Source organism: Bos mutus, chromosome 7, assembly GCF_027580195.1.
Source record: "Bos mutus isolate GX-2022 chromosome 7, NWIPB_WYAK_1.1, whole genome shotgun sequence".
NCBI classification, from domain to species: domain Eukaryota; kingdom Metazoa; phylum Chordata; class Mammalia; order Artiodactyla; family Bovidae; genus Bos; species Bos mutus.
Window position 1 is genome coordinate 45,313,062 of NC_091623.1, and position 19,265 is coordinate 45,332,326.

Sequence of the window (19,265 nt, forward strand, 5' to 3'; positions counted from 1 at the left end):
CAGAGCCTGTGACCTTGGCAGGGCCTGCTGGGCACCATGCCTGGGGCTTACCTTCCCCACGTAGGACAGCCCCGGCTTAAACTGCTTCCTCGTGTCCTTGGAGTACCGGACGTCCACCAGCTGCCTCTGGACCGGAGTGGAGTCGTCGAAGGCCACCTGATGGCTCCCGTCCGCAGCGGTCACCGTGGCCCAGATGCTGATGGTGCCCCGGAAGTGCTCGGGGACGTCGGCCGGAATCATGTCCTTCACACAGATGCTGAAGTCCTGGGAGCCATGGATCTGGAGGTAGGAGACACACAGGTCGTGCTCAGCCGGAGCTGAGTGGCTCTGAGAGATAACTCACAAACACACAGCTCAAGAAGGTGCCCCTCTGGCCGCTTGGAGGACCAGGGGGACACTCGATGACCCATCCATTCTATGCTGTGCATCACTGCATGGAGGCTGAGTCCCCGGCTGGATATGCATTGTTTTCTAGGAGGAACGAGGTCAGCTCTTTGGGCAGAAGCTGAAACAACCCCTCGGGCCAGACTGCAAGGTTGGGACTTGAACCTGGTCAGCCACACGCTGGAGCACTGGTTCCCCTCCCATGCACAGGGTACAGACCTCACCCCCCCACCCAGTTAACTCCATCTCAGGACTGCTCCCAGGGGCAAATAATCCATGTCCGTAAACAGCTGTGGAGTGAATTACTCAGTAAAGAGAACGTTAAGACAAGAGCTACCAGGGCAGCTTCTAGGGAGAATGGCTAGGATAACAAGGGTACAAGCACCAGGCACAGAGGAGGTGAGAGGCCAGAGTGTCCACTCCACAGAAGAGAAGCCACGGTGACACAGAGAGAGGACGCATCCCGGGGGCAAAGGGATGAGGAAGTTGGTTCAGGTGGAGGTAGAGAGGAGGTGGGGATGACAGGACTCAGCCCCAGAATCTCCAGGACTGCTTGTATATGTTGCATAGTGGCACGCGCACAGTGGGATTTTAAGTTGAAGAAGAAAAATAAAAACCAGATTATGAAATTTTACATGCAAGGGGGTGTGAAATCATGTAGCCACTTTAGAAAAAAAAAATCTGGGAATTCCTCAAACAACTAAACATAGTCACCACTCAGAGACTGAACATCCAGATGGAGACTAATTGGAAAAGACCCTGATCCTGCGAAAGATTGAGGGCAGGAGGAGAAGAGAGCAACAGAGGATGAGATGGTTGGAGAGCATCACTAACTCAATGGACATGAGTTTGAGCAAACTCTGGCAGACAGTGAAGGACAGAGAAAACCTGGAGTGCTACAGTTTATGGGGTTGCAAAGAGTTGGACATGACTTAGCGACTGAACAAGTACAGAAAAAAATAACTCTGACTCAAGATCTGCAGGCACCAGTGTAGGAAGCCAACCCATTACAGTCAGCTCTCCATACCCACAAGTTTCACACCCATGGATTCAACCAACTTCGAAGAGTTTCTGTGCGAGGCTGGTTGAATACTAGGATGCAGAACCCACAGACGTGGAAGAGCCAGCTGTATCTACAAGTCAGGCTTGTAAGAAGTCAGACCTCTATCTCTATAGCAACCCAACAACAACCCCTATAACAATCAGCCCCAAATGGCCAGGACCTAATAATTGACTATTTCCCTGATATTTGCCCCCACTTCCATCTTAGAAACAATTGCTGTTGTTCAGTCACTGAGTCGTGTCTGACTCTTTGCAACCCCATGGACTGCAGCACACCAGGCTTCCCTGTCCTTCACCATCTCCCAGAGTTTGCTCAAACTCATGTCCATTGAATCCGTGAGTCATCCAACCATCTCGTCCTCTGTCGTCTCCTTCTCCTCCTGCCTTCAATCTTTCCCAGCACCATGATCTTTTCTAATGAGTCGGCTCTTCACATCAAGTGGCCAAAGTATTGGAGCTTCAGCTTCAGCATCAGCTTTTCCAGTGAATATTCAGGGTTGATTTCCTTTAGGATTGCCTGGTTTGATCTCTCTGCAGTCCAAGCAACAATTGGAAAAAGTCAAATATGCACCCCTCATCAGTTACATTGGATGCCTGCTTCTATTACCCCATGACTTCCACATGCCAATAGCCTCCCATCATGGCACACCAGAAGCCTTTTCCATTTTTCACTATAAATCTTTTCCACTTCTCCACCTGCCTTTTGAGTCTCTGCCAAACACAAGTGATGGTGGCTGACTCCCTTGCTGCAAGCTATGAATAAAGATCCTTTGTTTGTCCTTATTCAGGTGATCATATTGATTCAAACCATAGAACTCAGGAATTCCAAATCCAAGAGATACATCACACAAAAATATACATGAATGTTCCTAGCATTATCCATCAAAAGTCAAGAAGAAGCAATAACTTGTGGGACTGCCCTGGTGGTCCAGTGGTTAAGCCTCTGTGCGTCCACTCCAGGGGCATGAATAGTATCTTCTATATGGATACCTGAATTGCATGTTACGTGAATTATGTCTCATTAAAACGTTCCATACCTGAATTGCATGTTACGTGAATTATGTCTCAATAAAACGTTCCATACCTGAATTGCATGTTATGTGAATTATGTCTCAATAAAACGTTTCCTTTACCTACAATAACATCCTAAGAAGAAAGATATCAAAATAGCAATACTGGCTATGTCTGTCTATCAGAGGACAAGTCAACTTTATTATTTCTTTTTTATATGTTCTAGCCTCTACGTTCAGCCTGTAAGAATTTTATCATCAGGAAAATTCCCACCATACAAACTGTTCTGGAAACTAAAATAAAATGGGTGATCACAGAGCCGAAGCCAAGAGCAGGCGCTGTGGGAAGGGACCTACTGGGTTACAGATCGAGGTTCCTGCTCCTCACCTTGGTGGTCCTAAGGATGGGGCGCCCCACCTCCTGGCTGTAGTACCCCACACCATTCACAGTCATGTTGACGGTTAAAGTTCCCGAGACAGGTTTCCCAAAGGTATACCTGGAACAAAAGGACGAAGAGTAGTAAGTTTCACAGCAGGGGCCCAGAGGATAGTGGGGAGGGGTCAGTCTCAGAAAGGCCCTGAGATCCTCTACACCAAGCCTCATGTTGGACAGAGAAAGAGACCAAGGGTCAGAGAGGAACTCTGGACCCAAAGAAGCGGGGTATGTGAGACAGCTGTTGAGGTGAGGCACTGGAGTAAGGCAGAACGGAGTATCGAGCAACGGTAAGCAACAGGAAGGCCTGGCTAGGCTTAAGTGCCCAAGGAGTTCAACTTTGAACCAGGGATCTGATTTCTTTGAGCTTCGGTTTCCTCACGGAGAATGAGAATAAACCATCTTCTCAAGAATGTAGGTGAAATACTTAAATGTATGTATGTCATGCCTGATGCAGTGGAGACAACTGCTTACTGGGACACAGGAGCAAGACAGGAGCAAAATTGAAAAAGAAAAAACAATAAAAAACGCCCAGAATTTTTACAGTATTTTCTGGACTATAAAATGGGCGTGTATCCAGCGCGCCCTTGTATTTTTTTCGGGGAAGAAGCGCAAGGGAGACGTCTCAGCCACAACCTCCGGCAGTTGGCAGAGCTGGGGCGGGAACACGGGCCTCGTAGAGCCCTCCCAGGGGACAGAAAGGAATAGCGCCTCTTGACATCCTCTGGTTGACCCTCACGTCGAGCTCTGTCAACAGCCTGGTCATTAGGGTCGCAAAGAGTCAGACACAACTGAGCGACTGAACAACAAGTGCTCAAGAATATCCCTCTGGGGTCAGCCCACGCGCCATGGACGCCGTCTGCGGGGGAATGCGGCATTGCTGAAGGGGTGTGCCCTGCGGAGGGGCGTGTCCTAGGGGCGGGGCGTGTCCTGGGGGCTGGGCTGCCCTGCGGAGGGGACTCTTCTAGGGGAGGTGCAAGTCCAAGGAGGAGAGGATGTGTCCGGGAGGAGGGGTGAGTCCTAGGGGAGAAGCATGCCTGGGAGGCGGGGCGGGGGTGTCCTGGGCGGGGCGGGCCCACGGTTGGAAAGGCTCGAATATAGTGGCCGCCTCTTTCTCACCTGGCTTGCACAGTGCCGGTTTCACATGTGTCCAGGTCCCGGATATAAGCGGGTGGGTCAATAAGGAGCTCAAACTTCGGCAGCACTGAAGGGAGAGAGCAGAGAGGAAGGAGGCAGGGTGCCTTCCACCACCGGGGTGGCTCCAGAAGGGTGCTGGAGGTGAGCGCAGCAAACTGAACTCCAGGGCCTCACTGCTGACATGCACAGGCAGCTCTCTGGGGATTCTGTGGCCACACCTATTTTCCATCTTTGAGGGACCAACACGCTGTTTTTCTCAGGGGACCATATCTCATCACTTTTAGGCCATCTGCATGGAGTGTAGCCAATTGCAGCCCATCCCAGGGGTGCAGAAGTAGCCAGGCTTCTGGACCAGTTATGGGCATTCTAAGGGTGCTTGTGGCTGGGGACAGTCCCTTCCTTGCTGCCCTGGGCACACCCACCCATCTCATCACCTTGCACAGCCCACAGAGACATGGACACCAGGGAGCAGAACAGAGGAAACATGAAGACTCTGGTCCTTAGAGCTTGTTACATGAGCCTGTAAATCCCTTTTCTTTTCCTCACTGAGTCTGTACCAGGCTTCTGTTGCTTGGAACTTATAACCCTTTCCTCTATGGCTTTTCCTTTCAAGACCTTCTTCATGAAAGGAAGAGAAACCCTTGCCCCCATAAGGGAGAACTTTAGCACAGAAGCCACAGTATGGGACTCTGGCCCAGGTAGACTCCCCAGCTCTTGTTCCTTGAGCAGTTTCCTTAATGACTCTCCCAGCCTCAGTTACTCCAGCTGTAAAATGGAGATACCTCATAGGTTCAGGATGAGGATGAAAGAAGAGAAGGAAATGACAGACTTTAAAAAAGAAGGCCATTCTGACACATGCTGCAACATGGACGAACCTTGAGGCATTATGCTCCATGAAATAAGTCATTCACAAAAGGACAAATATTATGATTCTACTTATACGAGGCCATATATTTTACCATGATTTATTTTGAAAGGTCATGACAGGGACTTCTCTGGTGGTCCAGTGGTTAAGACTGTGCTTCAAAGGCTGGAGGTGAGGTTTCAATCCCTGGTTGGTGAACAAAGATCCCACATGCCATGTGGCATGGCCAAAAAAAATCATAAGGAGGACATGAGAGGGGCTTTCCTGGTGGCTCAGTGGTAAAGAATCCGCCTGCCAATGCAGGAGACACAGGTTCGATCTCTGATGCGGGAGGATCCCACATGCCGCAGAGCGACTAAGCTCACGTGCTACAACTACTGAGCCTGTGCTCTAGCTCCTGGGAGCCACAACTGCTGAGCCCACGTACTGCAGCTCCTGAAGCCCATGTGCCCTAGAGCCCCTGTTCGGCAACAAGCGGAGCCACCACAATGAGAAGCCCATGCACCGCAACTAGAGAGTAGCCCCTGCCCATCTCAACCAGAGAAGAGCCCGCATGCAGCAACGAAGACCCAGCACAGCCAAGATAAATAAATAATAGATTAAAAAAAGACATGACAAAGACCCAGCCTTCCACTTCATGCCTGGCCTGACTGAGCCCCTAGTAAATGAGGCTCCTGCCATCTTCTTCCTTATTATCTGTGTCATCACTGGGACTGTGGTTCCCCCAGGTCTAAAATCTTAAGAGCCTAAGATTCTCCAACTTACCATACTTCTGAACTTCAAAGGACCTGTTGAACACGTGGCCTTGCATTTCGACAAAAACAAACCATTCTCCGAGTACTGGCTGGTCAGACAAGGGGAAGGTCATGTTGGTGATGCCTGTGTGAAGAGAGACTCCCCCTCATCCTGGGGCAATTGTGTGGGCAGAGAGCCCAGCATCTGGTGGTGAGGTGCCCTGGGGACCTGGCCTCTCTCCCTCCCTGCACGGCCCCTCAAGGAAGCTCAAGGCCACCCCGAGGCTGGCAAGGGTTTGTGCAGAGCCAGCACCTCCTCCATAGACTAAGTTGGGGAAGCAGGGAGAGGGCACACTTAGGGTTCCTGGGGGAGCCCTGAGGCCAAAGCCAAGTGCAGCTGCTGCTGCTGCTAAGTCGCTTCAGTCGTGTCCAACTCTGTGCGACCCCAGAGACGGCAGCCTACCAGGCTCCCCCATCCCTGGGATTCTCCAGGCAAGAACACTGGAGTGGGTTGCCATTTCTTTCTCCAATGCATGAAAGTGAAAAGTGAAAGTGAAGTTGCTCAGTCATGTCTGACTCCTAGCGATCCCATGGACTGCAGCCTACCAGGCTCCTCTGTCCATGGGATTTTCCAGGCAAGAGTACTGGAGTGGGGTGCCATTGCCTTCTCCAAGAAGCCAAGTGCAGGCCATGAGCCAAATGAACCAGGGAAACAGGCCACCCAGCTGCTCCACTCTGCTCCACCTGAGTCATTCCCTCGGGGACAGAGAGTCGCACAAGCCCTGTCCCTACTCAGCAGCCCTCCCCAGGCATCTCAGAATCAAGAAGAGGGACATGGAGAGGGGTCAAGGCCAGGCCAGGGGACCTGGAGGTGTGTGTGATGCTGCACCAACCACCAGGACCCACCATGTTGGCTGGAGGCCCGTTCTCTGCGTTTGACTCACAGAGGACTCAGGGCTCTGCCGTGCTTATGCATCTCCCAGGTCGAGGTGCAAAACTGTTCACAGTCTCCCCAAATCCCTGCTACAGCTCTCCTCTCATGGGACTCCACTTCCGTTAGGGCCAAAGCACAAAAGGAGATGTCAGTTACACGGCCCTCGTGGTCACAGGCATGCGTGCCTACTGAGTTGCTCAGTCGTGTCTGACTCTTTTACGACCCCATGAACTGTAGCCCGTCAGGCTCCTCTGACCATGGGATTTCCCCGAAAGAATACTGGAGTGGGTTGCCATTTCCTTCTCCAGGAGATCACTGTCATAGAGAAAGAAAAAAAAAAAAAAAGCCAGTTCCTCAGCCAAAGCAAAGCCTTCTGACTCCTAGCTGGAAAAGAAACGTCTTGTGTTGGGTGGAGGGTGAAGATGAGGAAGATCTGTAGTGGGAAGAAGTTAGGGATGCTAACAAACAAGGCCCTGATATTCCAGAAAGGTCTCAATTTATGGGAGGAGCCTCAGTTGGGATCCCAGAGACAGAAAGGTGGGCAGAGGGTCCCATGCTCCAGGAAAGAAGTGGCAGGTGTCAAGGCAGAGCACATCCTATTTTCCTGGAAGCTTTATCACACCTGCCACCCAAAGGTGCAGCCCCCAAACCACAGAAGGAATGAGAAGAGAGACTCACCACAGCACAGGGGCTCCAAGTGTCTCCACTCCATCATCCGCGAGCCTCGGGGGTCCTGCAAGATGACACACACGATAAGCTCAGGACAGCCCTAGTGTGCCTGGGACGCACGAGGACCTTCCAAGCCCCCTCTCTAGGACAGGACACGTGTCAAGACAGGCCCCAAGATTAGCTATTTGTGATGAGCAAACGGAAGCTCGGGGCATAGAAGGGACATGTCTGAAGACAAGAGGCCAGAAGAGGTCATCCTGACTCCCCATTTAGGGAGGTGCTTGAAAATCGACAAAGAGATGGGCAGACATGTACTCAGCTTATCCCAGGTTGAGTCAGGGACAGGGCTGGACCCGGTCTCAGCGTGTGGGGCACTGGGTCAGGCAGGGATCAACCCAGAGGGGGAGTAGTGCACAAAGACAGACCAGGTCTTGCAGACAGCAGGCTGTCCCCAAGCCAGAGCTGCAGAGGGGCAGGACACTCACCAGGATGTAAGCTTCCAGCTGCAAATGAGACAGACAGAGGCCGTAAGCAAACGCTCCTGAAAGACCGAAGCCCTCTGTACACGCGGAGTGTTCATCCCTTGGGACAGGCTCAGGTGCTGTAATGGGTTGAATGGTGCCCCCTTCTCCCCTAATTCATATGTGATGTCCTCAGCCTCAATTCTCAGAACGTGTCTATATTTGGAGATGGTGGTGATTTCAAGGTCCCTAGCACAGGTCCTGGGCTCTCCTGGTGGCTCAGTGGTAAAGAATCCGCATGCCAATGCAGGAGACGTAGGTTCAACCCCTGGATGGGGAAGGAAATAGCAACCCACTCCAGGATTCTTGCCTGGAAAATCCCACAGACAGAAGAGCCTGTCAGGCTACAGTCCATGGGGTTACAAAGGGTAGGACACAACTGAGTGACTAAACAATGACAAAGCATCGGTCCCAGTCCAATAGGACTTGTGTCATAAGAAAGGAAAATTTGGAAACAGATGGGAGTGAAGGGAAGACAAAATAAAGATGAAGAGAGATGTCCAGTTACCAGCCTAGGAGGGAGGCCTGGAACAGATTCTTCACTCATGGTCCTTGCTGTTGTTGTTCAGGCACTCAGTCGTGTCTCTCTGCGGCCCCACGAACTGCAGCATGCCAGGCTTCCCTGTCTTTCACTATCTCCCAGAGTTTGCTCAAATTCATGTCCACTGAGTCAATGATGCTATCTAACCATCTCATCCTCTGCTGCCCTCTTCTCTTGCCTTCAATCTTTCCCAGCATCAGGGTCTTTTGCAATGAGCTGGCTCTTCATGTCAGGAGACCAAAGTATTGGAGCTTTAGCTTCCGCATCAGTCCTTCCAATGAATATTCAGGGTTGATTTCCTTTAGGATTGACTGGTTTGATCTCCATGCAGTCCAAGGAACTCTCAAGAGTCTTCTCCAGCACCACAATTGGAAAACGTCAGTTCTTCTGCGCTCAGCCTTCTTTATGTCCAGTTCTTATATCACATGGTACTTGGAAGGAATCAATTCTACTCACACCCTGATCTTAGACTTCTAGGCTCCAGAACTGGGAAAGAATGCATTTCTGCCCTGTAAGTCGCCCAGCAAGCTCACGCAGTTGCCAACGGCAATGAGGGTGGCTGAGCCCCATTTAGTGGTCTCTGTGATCTTTGCTCCCGATCACAACCCTGCCCTCCCTCGCACCCCAAGAAGGACAACCCCTCCAAGCAGCCCTCGCAGGTGGCAACTGGGTTGTTTCTAGGGATGCCAGGTTCCTTTCAGGCCTGGGATGCACGCTTTTCTCTCTGAACCTCCACCACCAGCCTGGAGCCTGGCTTCCAGCTGGTGCCCATCAGTGCCAAACTGAACACTCCACACCAGCTCCAGGGAAGGACAATTGCTTGCACACCTGTGCCTCCTGAACCCAACATCACGCTCTGCCGGGTCCCATGCGTGGCTGACCCTGTGCACAGGTACACAGCCTGTGGATACAGCCCCACCAGCTCGGGGTTGTCCGTATTGCATCCAGGGGCACCAAGAAACTTTGTACTTTGAATTCAACATCCTGTGATTTATCCTTCTTGGACTTCACCCATTTTAGGCCCTCAACCAACCTCCAGAAGAACACAGGCAGCTGCCCGTATGGAGGGCCACTGGCCACCGTGGGGACCTCTGGAAGAAGCACTTCCACTAATGCCCTGGCCTCTCTCTGTCACACAGACCTCCCTCCTGGCTCCCCCAGCAGATGTGGAGCCCTGGGAAGAAACCAAGAATGCAGGTAGAAATTGGAAGAGGCAGGAGGAAAGGCAAGTTGTGGATGATGGCCCTGGCCAGGCCGGACCCCGGTGGGCGAGTCCCAGGCACACGGTTTTAGAAGCCAATCTCACCTTTTCACTGGTGGGCCTCAGGTCTGGGGTGACGGTGAAGATGCTGATGAGCACTGGAAGAAAGGAGAGAGGGGTGTGGCAGCTCCCATCCATGGCCATCCCTCCCCCCGCAGCCCGCGCTGGCCGCCCACCTCGGTGCTTGGGTCTGTACACCGGCTTGTCAGTCTGAATGAATACGGAGGCTCCCCGGCTGTCCACGGTCACTGAAGTTTGGTTGTGGAAGAGGGGACCCTCCTCCACCCGCCAGTCACGGCCCCACACCTTCAGGAGAGCCTGGCCCCGGAGGCCCGTGGGCACCTGCAGGCAGAGCATGGAGCTTTGGGCAGGGAGTGTCGCCCTGGAAGGGATCCAGGTATTGAGAAAGCAGCATGGAGGTCTAAGTCAGGGGAGCACACCCGGGGTGACTGTTCCCCCCAGGAAACACTTGGCAGTTTCTGGAGACATTTTTAGGTGTCATAGTTGCAGGGAGCAGGTGCTACTGGAGTCTTGGGGGTGAAGGTCAGGGATGCTGTTCAAGACCCTGAGATGCAGAGGACGGCCCCACAGCAAGGAATGATCGGACCCCAAATGTCAGCAGTACCAAGACTGAGAAATCAAATGAGAAATGCTGGTCTACCTTGACATGACAGACCTTCTCTCCTTGCACTGCAAGCTTGCAAAAATATCCTTAGCCCTGTAGAATTAGCCTTGGAGTTACTGTAAGGGCTAATGTAGAACATCTTACCCAAATACGGTCCTCGCTGGTGAGTTGGGAAGAGGTGGCGATGGAGACCCCAGCCCCTTCATATACACGAATACTGACTCTTTGCAACCCCATGGACTATAACCTGCCAGACTTCTGGAAATGGGTTGCCATTTCCTTCTCCAGGGGATCTTCCCGACCTAGGGATTGAACCCATGTCACCTGCATTGGCAGGCAGATTCTTTACCGCTGAGCCACCTGGGAAGCTTCATATATATAAACACGTGGTACACGCACATATTTTTTATATGTCATATATATAAATAATATGTGCCTCTGCTTTGTCTCACTGTAAGCACTGCACACACATTTATCCAATCCCATTTATATGAAATGTCCAGGACAGGCTAATCCATAGAGACAGAAAGCAGATCAGTGGGTACCAGGAGCTGGAGGGAGCTGGGAAGTGGTGACACCTAATAGGGATGGGGTTTCCTTTTAGGGTGACAAAATAGTTCCCTACTCTGGAACTAGATAGGGGTGGGGATGGCACAACAGTGTGATGTGCTAAATGCCACTGAACTGTCCACTTTAAGATGGTTAAAGTAGAGGGGGATTCCTTGATGGTCCAGTGGTTAGAACTTGGTGCTGTCACTGCCAAAGGCCCGGGTTCAATCTCTGGTCAAGAAACTAAGATCCCACAAGTCTCACAGCATGGCCAAAAAAAAACCCAAAAAAACCTTTTTTAAAATAATAAACAGTTAAAGTGGTTTAAAAAATTCTTTTTTGCCCCCTGGACAGATAAAACAACAACGATAACAAAGCTCCACTGCAGTCTTAAGGATTTGCCCAGGAGTTCACATTTTTCTTGGGCAAAATTTCCAGTGTTCTAGGGATGGAAGCCACCCTTTATACGGCCTTTTTTTTTTTTAAGTAATGAGCGGAACAGCCATGCATGTGACTCGTAACCTATATAAGCCCCTTTTGTGGTTAAAACGAACGGAAGTCATGGCTCCCCGGGTGTGGCCAAGCACCGTGTATGCGATGCTATGAACCCCTGGGGTGCCCGCCAGGTGGGCAGCCAGCGGCCAGCAGTCCTCACTGTGAGCCACACGAACCACCAGTCCCTGAGACCATCCGAACACGGGTGTTCCTCTTGCGGTTGTCAGCAGCCCCCTGTGTAGTCCCTCAAAGGGTGAAAAGGCCCTTGTCACCATCACTGGGAACCCCCTAAGTGGACTGCTGAATTATCGGACCATCCTCATGCCAGTGTGCCCACCTGGTGGATGAGGGCGGGTTGTGGCAGGGCCTTCTGTGTTCCTCCAGCGCCTTTCTCAGGCTGCCCCTCTTGTCTTCTGTGAACATCATCTGAGAGACCCTCCCTGCCTGCCCACCTGCCACCCTCAGGAGGGCGCACCTTAGGACTGTGGGGTCCCTCCTAACTGCAGTTGATCTTCAGGACCAACCTGAGGATAATCCACTTGCTCTGACCCCAAAATCCTTACCTGCTTCTGTTTCTGGAAACCTCTCAGCATCGGCCAAAGACCTTCATGCAACGAGGGAAAATTCTCAGGCCACCCAGGGGAGTGGGCATGGACAGGTAGGAGGGAGCTGGTGGGGGACGTCGGGGGGCTGTGTGCCATCAGGTGGTTTGGAGGTGCAGGGACCAAGAAGCTGCCCCTGAGGACAGACAGGATCAAATGTGACCCTTGGGGACATGCAGTGAACCTGCCCCAGGTCTCGAAAGCCACAGAGCCACCGTTTCCACTTAAAATCTCAGCTTTAAGCGGCAGGCTTCCCTGGTGGCTCAGACAATAAAGAATCTGTCTGCAATGCAGGAGACCCAGGTTCAGTCTCTGGGTCAGGAAGATCCCCTGGAGAAGGGAATGGCAACCCACTCCAGTATTCTTGCCTGGAGAATTCCATGGACAGAGGAGGCTGGTTGGCTATAGTCCATGGGGTCACAGAGTCAGACACAACTGAGCGACTAACACTTTCACTACCTGCCAACCACCAGAGGTCTTTCTAGAATGTTCTAAACTGAGTTGATCCCCTTCCCCACCCCTGACCTCCATCATTCACATTCACTCCTTCAGCATCAGTGACAGCCAAGGACTTGGGGCTGAGATCCAAGCAGGGGAGATGGCCAGACAAAGCTGGTGCTGTGCCTCCAGCTGAGGGTGAAGGTGGGGGGCCTGGGGTCTGGCTAAAGCACGAGGCTCCCTGAGACTGGCTACCTGCAGCCTGAGGAGGGCTGTGTGGAGGAGACAGTTCTACCGCAGGCCTGTCCACTACCCAGATTAACGCCCAGCACCCCACCCCTCCAGGCCAGGGAGGCCGCTGGGGCCCTAGGTGTGGGTCCCAGGCTCCTGGACTCCGTGGGCATGCAAAACTCATCCTGGGAGAGAAGCCACCAGACTCACTGGACCCTCTGAGTTTCCAGCACATCGTAGTGCAGATGGGTGATCACGACTATAACACGATACACAACAGGCACCATGGATGCTGGTGACAGGCACCAGGGTTCCTCTCTGAAATGGAAACCACCCAATGCAGAGGAATTCGGGTCATGGCCGATTCTACAGGCTGGGGATCTAACTCCCACTGTTTATTGGGGCTCCTAGCTGGCTCTACTCCAGGCCACTGGCTGCTTTACTTTGCTTCCTTCCTGTCCCGGGACCTTTGCACTGGCTGTTCCCTCCATCTAGAATGCCCTCCCCTGCATGTCGCTTCCTGCCAGTTTCAGCTCAGAGGGGCCCTCCTGCCATACAAAATGTGATTCTAGATTCTACCCCGACTCCTCAGCATCTTCTTTCCCTGAAATGTTTTAAAATAAAATAGGATGCTTGCTAGTCTCTGAAGTGATCACACTTATGTAATTGGGGGCTTACTGTCTGACCTACCCCTTTACCCACCACCAATGAGGCTGGAGGCTGACAGCAAGGAATGTGTCCCACTTCGTGCTTAGGATTTAATGGGTCTTGGTTACACAGATGCATGGGTAAGTCTGAAAAACTGGAATAAAACATCATGAGGTTTTAGGCATGTTTGCCTGAAAATCCCATTAAAGACCTCTTATCGTCATCCTCACTGCATAGGTGAGAAGACGAGACACAGACTGGGCAGGGCCTGCCCTTGGTAGCCAGTGATAACACAAATGTGTCCCTGGAAGCACTCAGGTCCCCAAGGCAGGCAGGGCTGGGGAGTGGGTGGGGGAGTGGGTGGAGGGGGCGGATCCAACACCCACAAGAGTAGCTTCTCTCATGTCTGATGCCCAGACGGTGTTTCCACAGAGCAGACTTTCTCAACCTCAGAACTACTGATGTTTAGGACTGAGTCATCCTCTGCAGGGGTGGGAATGGGAGCATCCTGTCTCTCTAAGGTGTTGAGCAGCATCTCTGGCCTCCATCCAGGATCTAGCCTGTGAAGAGTGCCTTCTTAAGTGCCGTTGGGCAGTCAGGGACAGCACATAATCTTAACCCGTCAGGAGAGCCTTGCTTGCTTTCTTTTTTTCTGATGAGTAGTATGCTTTACTAAGGGGCTTCCCAGGTGGCGCTAGTGGCAAAGAATCGGCCTGCAAATGCAGCAGTTGTGACAGACTTGGGTTCAGTCCCTGGGTTGGGAAGATCCCCTGGAGGAGGGCATGACAACCCACTCCAGTATTCTTGCCTGGAGACTCATCATGGACGGAGGAGCCTGGTGGGATACGGTCCATAGCATCACAAAGAGTTGGACACAACTGAAGCAACTTAGCAGGCGCACATGCTTTATTAAAAGTACTTCTCTAAATAAAATATACAAGGCTTCCTTTTTTTCCTAAGTAGTCCATCTATCAGTGGATATGACAGCCCCACTTGCTGATTCAAAAGAAGCAGATCTGCTCACAGGAAGCCAGCAAGGGCGGCTCTAGCCTATTTATCCTGAGTTTTCCAAATGCTGACATCTGGCTGGTTCATTCTCAGTGGAGGGGCCGTCCTGTGCATTTTAGAATGTGGAGCAGCATCCCTGGTCTCTACCCATTAGAAGCCAGTAGCAACCCCATTCCTGCTCCCCAAGTTGTGAAAACCAAAATTGTCTTGCGATATCACAAGCATCACCCCCGCCACCTGGAGGGAACTCTTTCTCTAAAGAATTCTATTCTGACATTGACAAAACGGCAGGAAGACCACTGCCCCATGGCAATGAGACACTAATGACACATCCCATACCTTGGAAGAGGAATCGCCTAGGACTTAGTTATAATAACTGGGGAAGGGCACAGGGGAGGGGACATTATAATTTAGAACAAGTCTCTATTTAGCCCATCCTTTCAGGGACTCCTTGGAGCATCTGGTAAGCGTTAAGGATGAGCTAACCCAGAAAATGCCGACAATTTCAAGGCTTACGATCGCCTTGAAATCTAAGGACTCGAGTTAAAAAGTCCATGTCAGAGAATGACCTACATGCAGTTTGATATGTCAAATAATTTTAAAATAATAACATTCAGTGTCAACAAGGCTGCAGGAAATCTGATCTCTAATGCATAGCCGGTGATGCCATGCACAGGCACTGCTGAGTCTTCTAAGACAAAACAGGACCCAGAAAGAGCCTTGGATCCTGATCTGATAGTTCTTCTTTCAGGGTGTTCAGCCTAAGGCAGGCATCCAGAAGGTTAATATAGCTTCATGCACAAATATGCTCTCAACTTTTGGATTACATTATCAAAATCCTGAAAACAAGAAAAAAATCTAAGCATGTGTATGTGAGGGCGGGGGGTGTTAGTAAATTAGTATATAAAAGAGATGCAGTGGGATGCTATTTACAATAGGAGGCAAATTATAATTATAGAGATGTGGAAACATGGAAGTATGTTTATGCAACATGTTGAGAGAAAATACCAGGAAAGACCACAATAGACCCTTTAATCGCAACTATGAAAGAAAATGTCTTTATGTGGACAAAGATTTATGGGAAACATAAAAAAGTGAAAAGTAGGAGGCATGAGATTATGGGTGGGTTTTCTCCTTTTCTAATCTTTCTTTCCCTTTGTTATTTATTTTTAACATCACCATTAATGATTTTTCTCGCAACACATGCAACTTCTCTTGTTCCATTCCAATTCAATTCTTTATTCCCAAAGTAGGGCTTCTGATTTTAAAAATTCACAGGCTTACCTTGAGTTTGATGGTTCCTTTATCTAAAATATGAAAATAAAATGAAAACAGTTACATCAGGAGCTGTGTTTTTCTGCCTCCTTGAGACGCAGCCTTACAAACAAGGGTTTTCTCAACCCAGAGGGATTTTCTGTGGACAAACACACACCCTGGGTCATGCTGGTCTGGCCTGGGCTGGGTTGGGATTGGCAGAAATGAGAGGTTTCCTCCAAGCTGGCGACTACTGAAGACCAGAGGAGATGGACAAAGCCGAGCTATTCAGGGGGAGGTTGGCCAGCCTGCATACTTTATTCACTTCACCCCAGCCCTTGCCCAAGGTAAACTGTGAAGGGAGCAAAGAGAAAACTCCATGGGAGAGGACCAAGGAGAAGGGTGGAGAGAGAGGAGTCTGAGGTCCCCAGTGGACCTTACTCCAATGCATCTAACTAGTCTCCCATCAACTTCTCTCTTCTACCCAAATGACTCATTTGTTGTCTGACACTTGTCTGGGCTCTTTGGCCTCCAGGACTAGCCGGAATCTACTGGTTTTGCCTTGCAGTGTCCATTCTCTGCTTTCTTGGAGGAGCCAACTGCCCAGCTCCTAGTGGGGCACTGCTCATCTCTCCTGAAGCTCTATGCAAATCTACACAAGATTTCCTCTTAGTCATAGCGATTTGTTTAGGGTTGAGCATATGGCCTAAAATGGGCCAATCAGCATGGTCCACTTGGTCACAGGGATTGGGTCTGAGTTGAGCACATGACCCAAAATGGGCCAATCAGCATAGACCTTCCCTCTGGTCACAGGGATTGGTTCAGGATTGAGCACATGACCCAACCTGGGCCAATTAGAGGGGATCCCGGAACTTTCCCGGAGATTCTGGAACTGCTAGTCCCCCGGAGCTTTGGGGAGACACAGGTACATCCACAAGTGGAGCTGGGAGGCTGGACCACTGATGCCAGAGGACTTTTCCAGTTACGAAGAGCCCATAAACTCTCTGTGCTGATAAAGTGTTAGTCACTCAGTTCTGTCCAACTCTTTGCAATCCCAAAGACTGTAGCCCACCAGACTCCTCTGGTTGCTACCACGGTAAAGAATCTGTCTGCAATGCAGGAGACCCAGGTTGGATCCCTGGGTCAGGAAGATCCCCTGGAAAAGGGAATGGCAACCCACTCCAGTATTCTTGACTGGAGACTTCCATACACAGAAGAGCCCGGTGGGCTACAGTCCGTGGGGTTGCAAAAAGCCAGACACAACTGAGCGACTAACACTCTGTTGCTGAAGCCAGCCTGATTTGGGTTTCAGGATTGGCCCCTGAAGTCAGGACAGCCTGCACTTCTTCCCCGCTCCCCTGGGGGACAGGAGCTGCCTTATTGGCCTTGGAGACCTGACATCCTCTCTCGGTATCTCCTGTGGCCGCACCTCATTCTGTATGACGAATGAGTTACCTGCTCAGCTAGACTTCAGGCCCTGAGGCTGGAACCTGCTCTCCACACCTCTGTCCAGGAGGCCAGCACCGCTGTTATCTGCAGTTTATGGAGGAAAGTGGAGGAGCAACTGACTAAGGGGCCTAAACTCAACTCAGTGGCAGGCTGGCTGTGAGCCCAGGTCTGAATCCAACACCTCAGGGGTGCTAGAAGCTCAAAAAAAGGTCTGAAAAGGTCACAGGTTCCCTCTGGGCCCCCACTCCACCTCCAGCCAAAGCTGACTTGAAAGGGTGCCCAACTCTACCCAGATGGGCACCCACTGAACCTGAGCTGCTGAGGAACAAGCACCCTGATTTTCCAGACTGGACAGGGGACTGCCCCTCCTGAGCCTTACTCTCTCTCCATCTGTAAAGTGGGGAGAAGAAAACCTGCCCTCCTTCCCCTGACAGTGTCCCAGGGGCAGAGTGGGAAGAAGCCGACACCGCCTGATCCCTTAAGACCACTCTGCAGAGGGAGAAGAAGGCCTGGTCAGGCACCCCAGGGACCTACCCTGGATGGCTCCCTGGCTCTGCGCCACCGCCTTGCCCAGGGCCACCAGCTGAGCCTGGACCATGACTTCCCTGGGGGAGTTAAAGATGGTCACACTGATGGCTTCCTCCACTCCGGAGCGGAAGACGGAGGGTGCGGCGATCAAATAGCCCCTGCAGAAGAGGAGAACGTCAGTGAAGGCCAAAGGCTTCTGACCCATTCCTAGCCTCAGGGTCACCTGGCTGAATTAGGGTGCAACCTGGGTGGACTCCCGCCTAAGCCTGACCACACCCTGATGGCACCGTCACTTTATGGGTCTGTGTCCCCTACCAACCTGTGAACTCCTTAAGGCTTGTTCACCTCTGAAGTCTCCCCTAGTAGGTAAGAATCCAGTTTCTCTGGATCTACCTAGCACCATACTCCCTCTTTGATCTCGATATCTTAGCCTCTGGACTGTTTTTCTCAGCTTCTTCTGCCACAGGACCTTTATGCATGCCGCACCCACAAACTAAAATACTCTCGCCCGGAGGCTCAGTAACTGGCAGGATCCCACAGGGTCATGAGACCCTTCCCCCATGAGAAGTGGTAACATCTCCCATTTACAGAGTCAGAAATTAAGCCCCAGAGAAGCCAAATCACGTGCCTGAGTCAGTGAGAGATTAGGATACAAAACCAGGCAGCTCTAGAACGCAGTGGAAAGAAGCAAGGAGCCACTTGCAACACAAAATTAGTATTGAACTAGTATAAGAATAAGACCCTGAACACAAACTAAATGGCATGAAACATGAAAAGCACTGTGAACAGTGAAATCAAAACAGTTCTCCCTTTCTGAAAAGTCCTCAGTTTGACCGAGGACTTTTCTGGAAGAAAGGCGTCCTTATCCTGTTTTCCAGACGGGAAAGCTAACGTTGCAGAAGGAGAAGGAACACCCACCAGATCGCACAGCCGCACCTGACCTGGAGGCCCAGGTCCTCCCCACCTCCTGTTACTTTGCAGCATTCACTGGAAAATCACAAAGGCTCATCCAAAACCACATGACCCGCTCATGATGCAATGGCAAATGCTGAGAGCCTGGCAGCACGATCCCAACGGTGCAGAACTACAGACAGCAGGGACTCACCTGCTGATCCAGTGATTAACAATCTGCCTTCCAATGCAGGGAACGTGGGTTCGATCCCTGGCTGGGGAACTAAGATCCCACATGTCCTAGGGCAGCTAATTAGAGAAACCTGCCATTTGCCACAACTAGAAAAACCTGCGTGGTGCAATGAAGCTCCTGCCTGCTGGTAAGCAGCTAGACTCCAATATAAATTAAAAAACAAAAATAAAAAACCCCACAGGTACCAGAAGTAAACAGGAAAAAGGGAAAAACAGTGGGCCAAACATTGAGATCAGGAGAGATTTTTTATTTCTCAAAATCCTTTTTGGGAAAAAACCTCAGGTCCACACACAGAAAGAGGCATTTAGACTCTTACCACATACCACACGGGCTTCCCTGGTAGCTCAGACAGTAAGGAATCCGTCTGCAATGCAAGAGACCTGGGTTCGATCCCTGGGTGGGGAAGATCCCCTGGAGGAGGGCATGGCAACCTGCTCCAGTATTCTTGTCTGAAGAATTCCATGAACAGAGGAGCCTGGCGGGCCACAGGCCATAGGGTCACAAAGAGTTGGACATGACTTTCACATACCACACACTATGAGGTCTGTGGAGACACACCATGTACTATAGGACTCCAGCACGGAAAAGTGTGTGCAAAGACCCTAGTTTCGTGGGTGCACTGCCCAGCGTGGATGGACATAGTGATAACCCTGGGGTCCCATGATCTGTTTGACCTCAGCACCAAGAAGTACCTGCAATGGCTGGGCTCCTGTGTGCAGTGTTTGGCCTCAGCCATGGACAGA

General features: G+C 51.2%; 1 protein-coding gene across 3 annotated transcripts in view; it reads right to left on the bottom strand.

The window, feature by feature from the left end:
* CPAMD8 (C3 and PZP like alpha-2-macroglobulin domain containing 8) overlaps positions 1-19,265 on the bottom strand; it is a 99,506-nt gene that overhangs the window by 76,227 nt on the left and 4,014 nt on the right. For all 3 annotated transcript variants that reach the window (XR_011464724.1, XM_070373262.1, XM_014482947.2), the window contains exons 2-11: positions 17,385-17,536; positions 15,432-15,454; positions 9,728-9,893; positions 9,597-9,649; positions 7,714-7,731; positions 7,238-7,292; positions 5,657-5,770; positions 4,009-4,093; positions 2,845-2,953; positions 52-279 (exon numbers count right to left, since the gene is read on the bottom strand). Coding sequence is in view for 2 of the 3 variants with exons in the window: in XM_070373262.1 (XP_070229363.1) it covers positions 52-279; positions 2,845-2,953; positions 4,009-4,093; positions 5,657-5,770; positions 7,238-7,292; positions 7,714-7,731; positions 9,597-9,649; positions 9,728-9,893; positions 15,432-15,454; positions 17,385-17,536 (1,003 nt within the window). In the remaining variant the exon portion in view is untranslated. The remainder of the gene's footprint in view (positions 1-51; positions 280-2,844; positions 2,954-4,008; positions 4,094-5,656; positions 5,771-7,237; positions 7,293-7,713; positions 7,732-9,596; positions 9,650-9,727; positions 9,894-15,431; positions 15,455-17,384; positions 17,537-19,265) is intronic.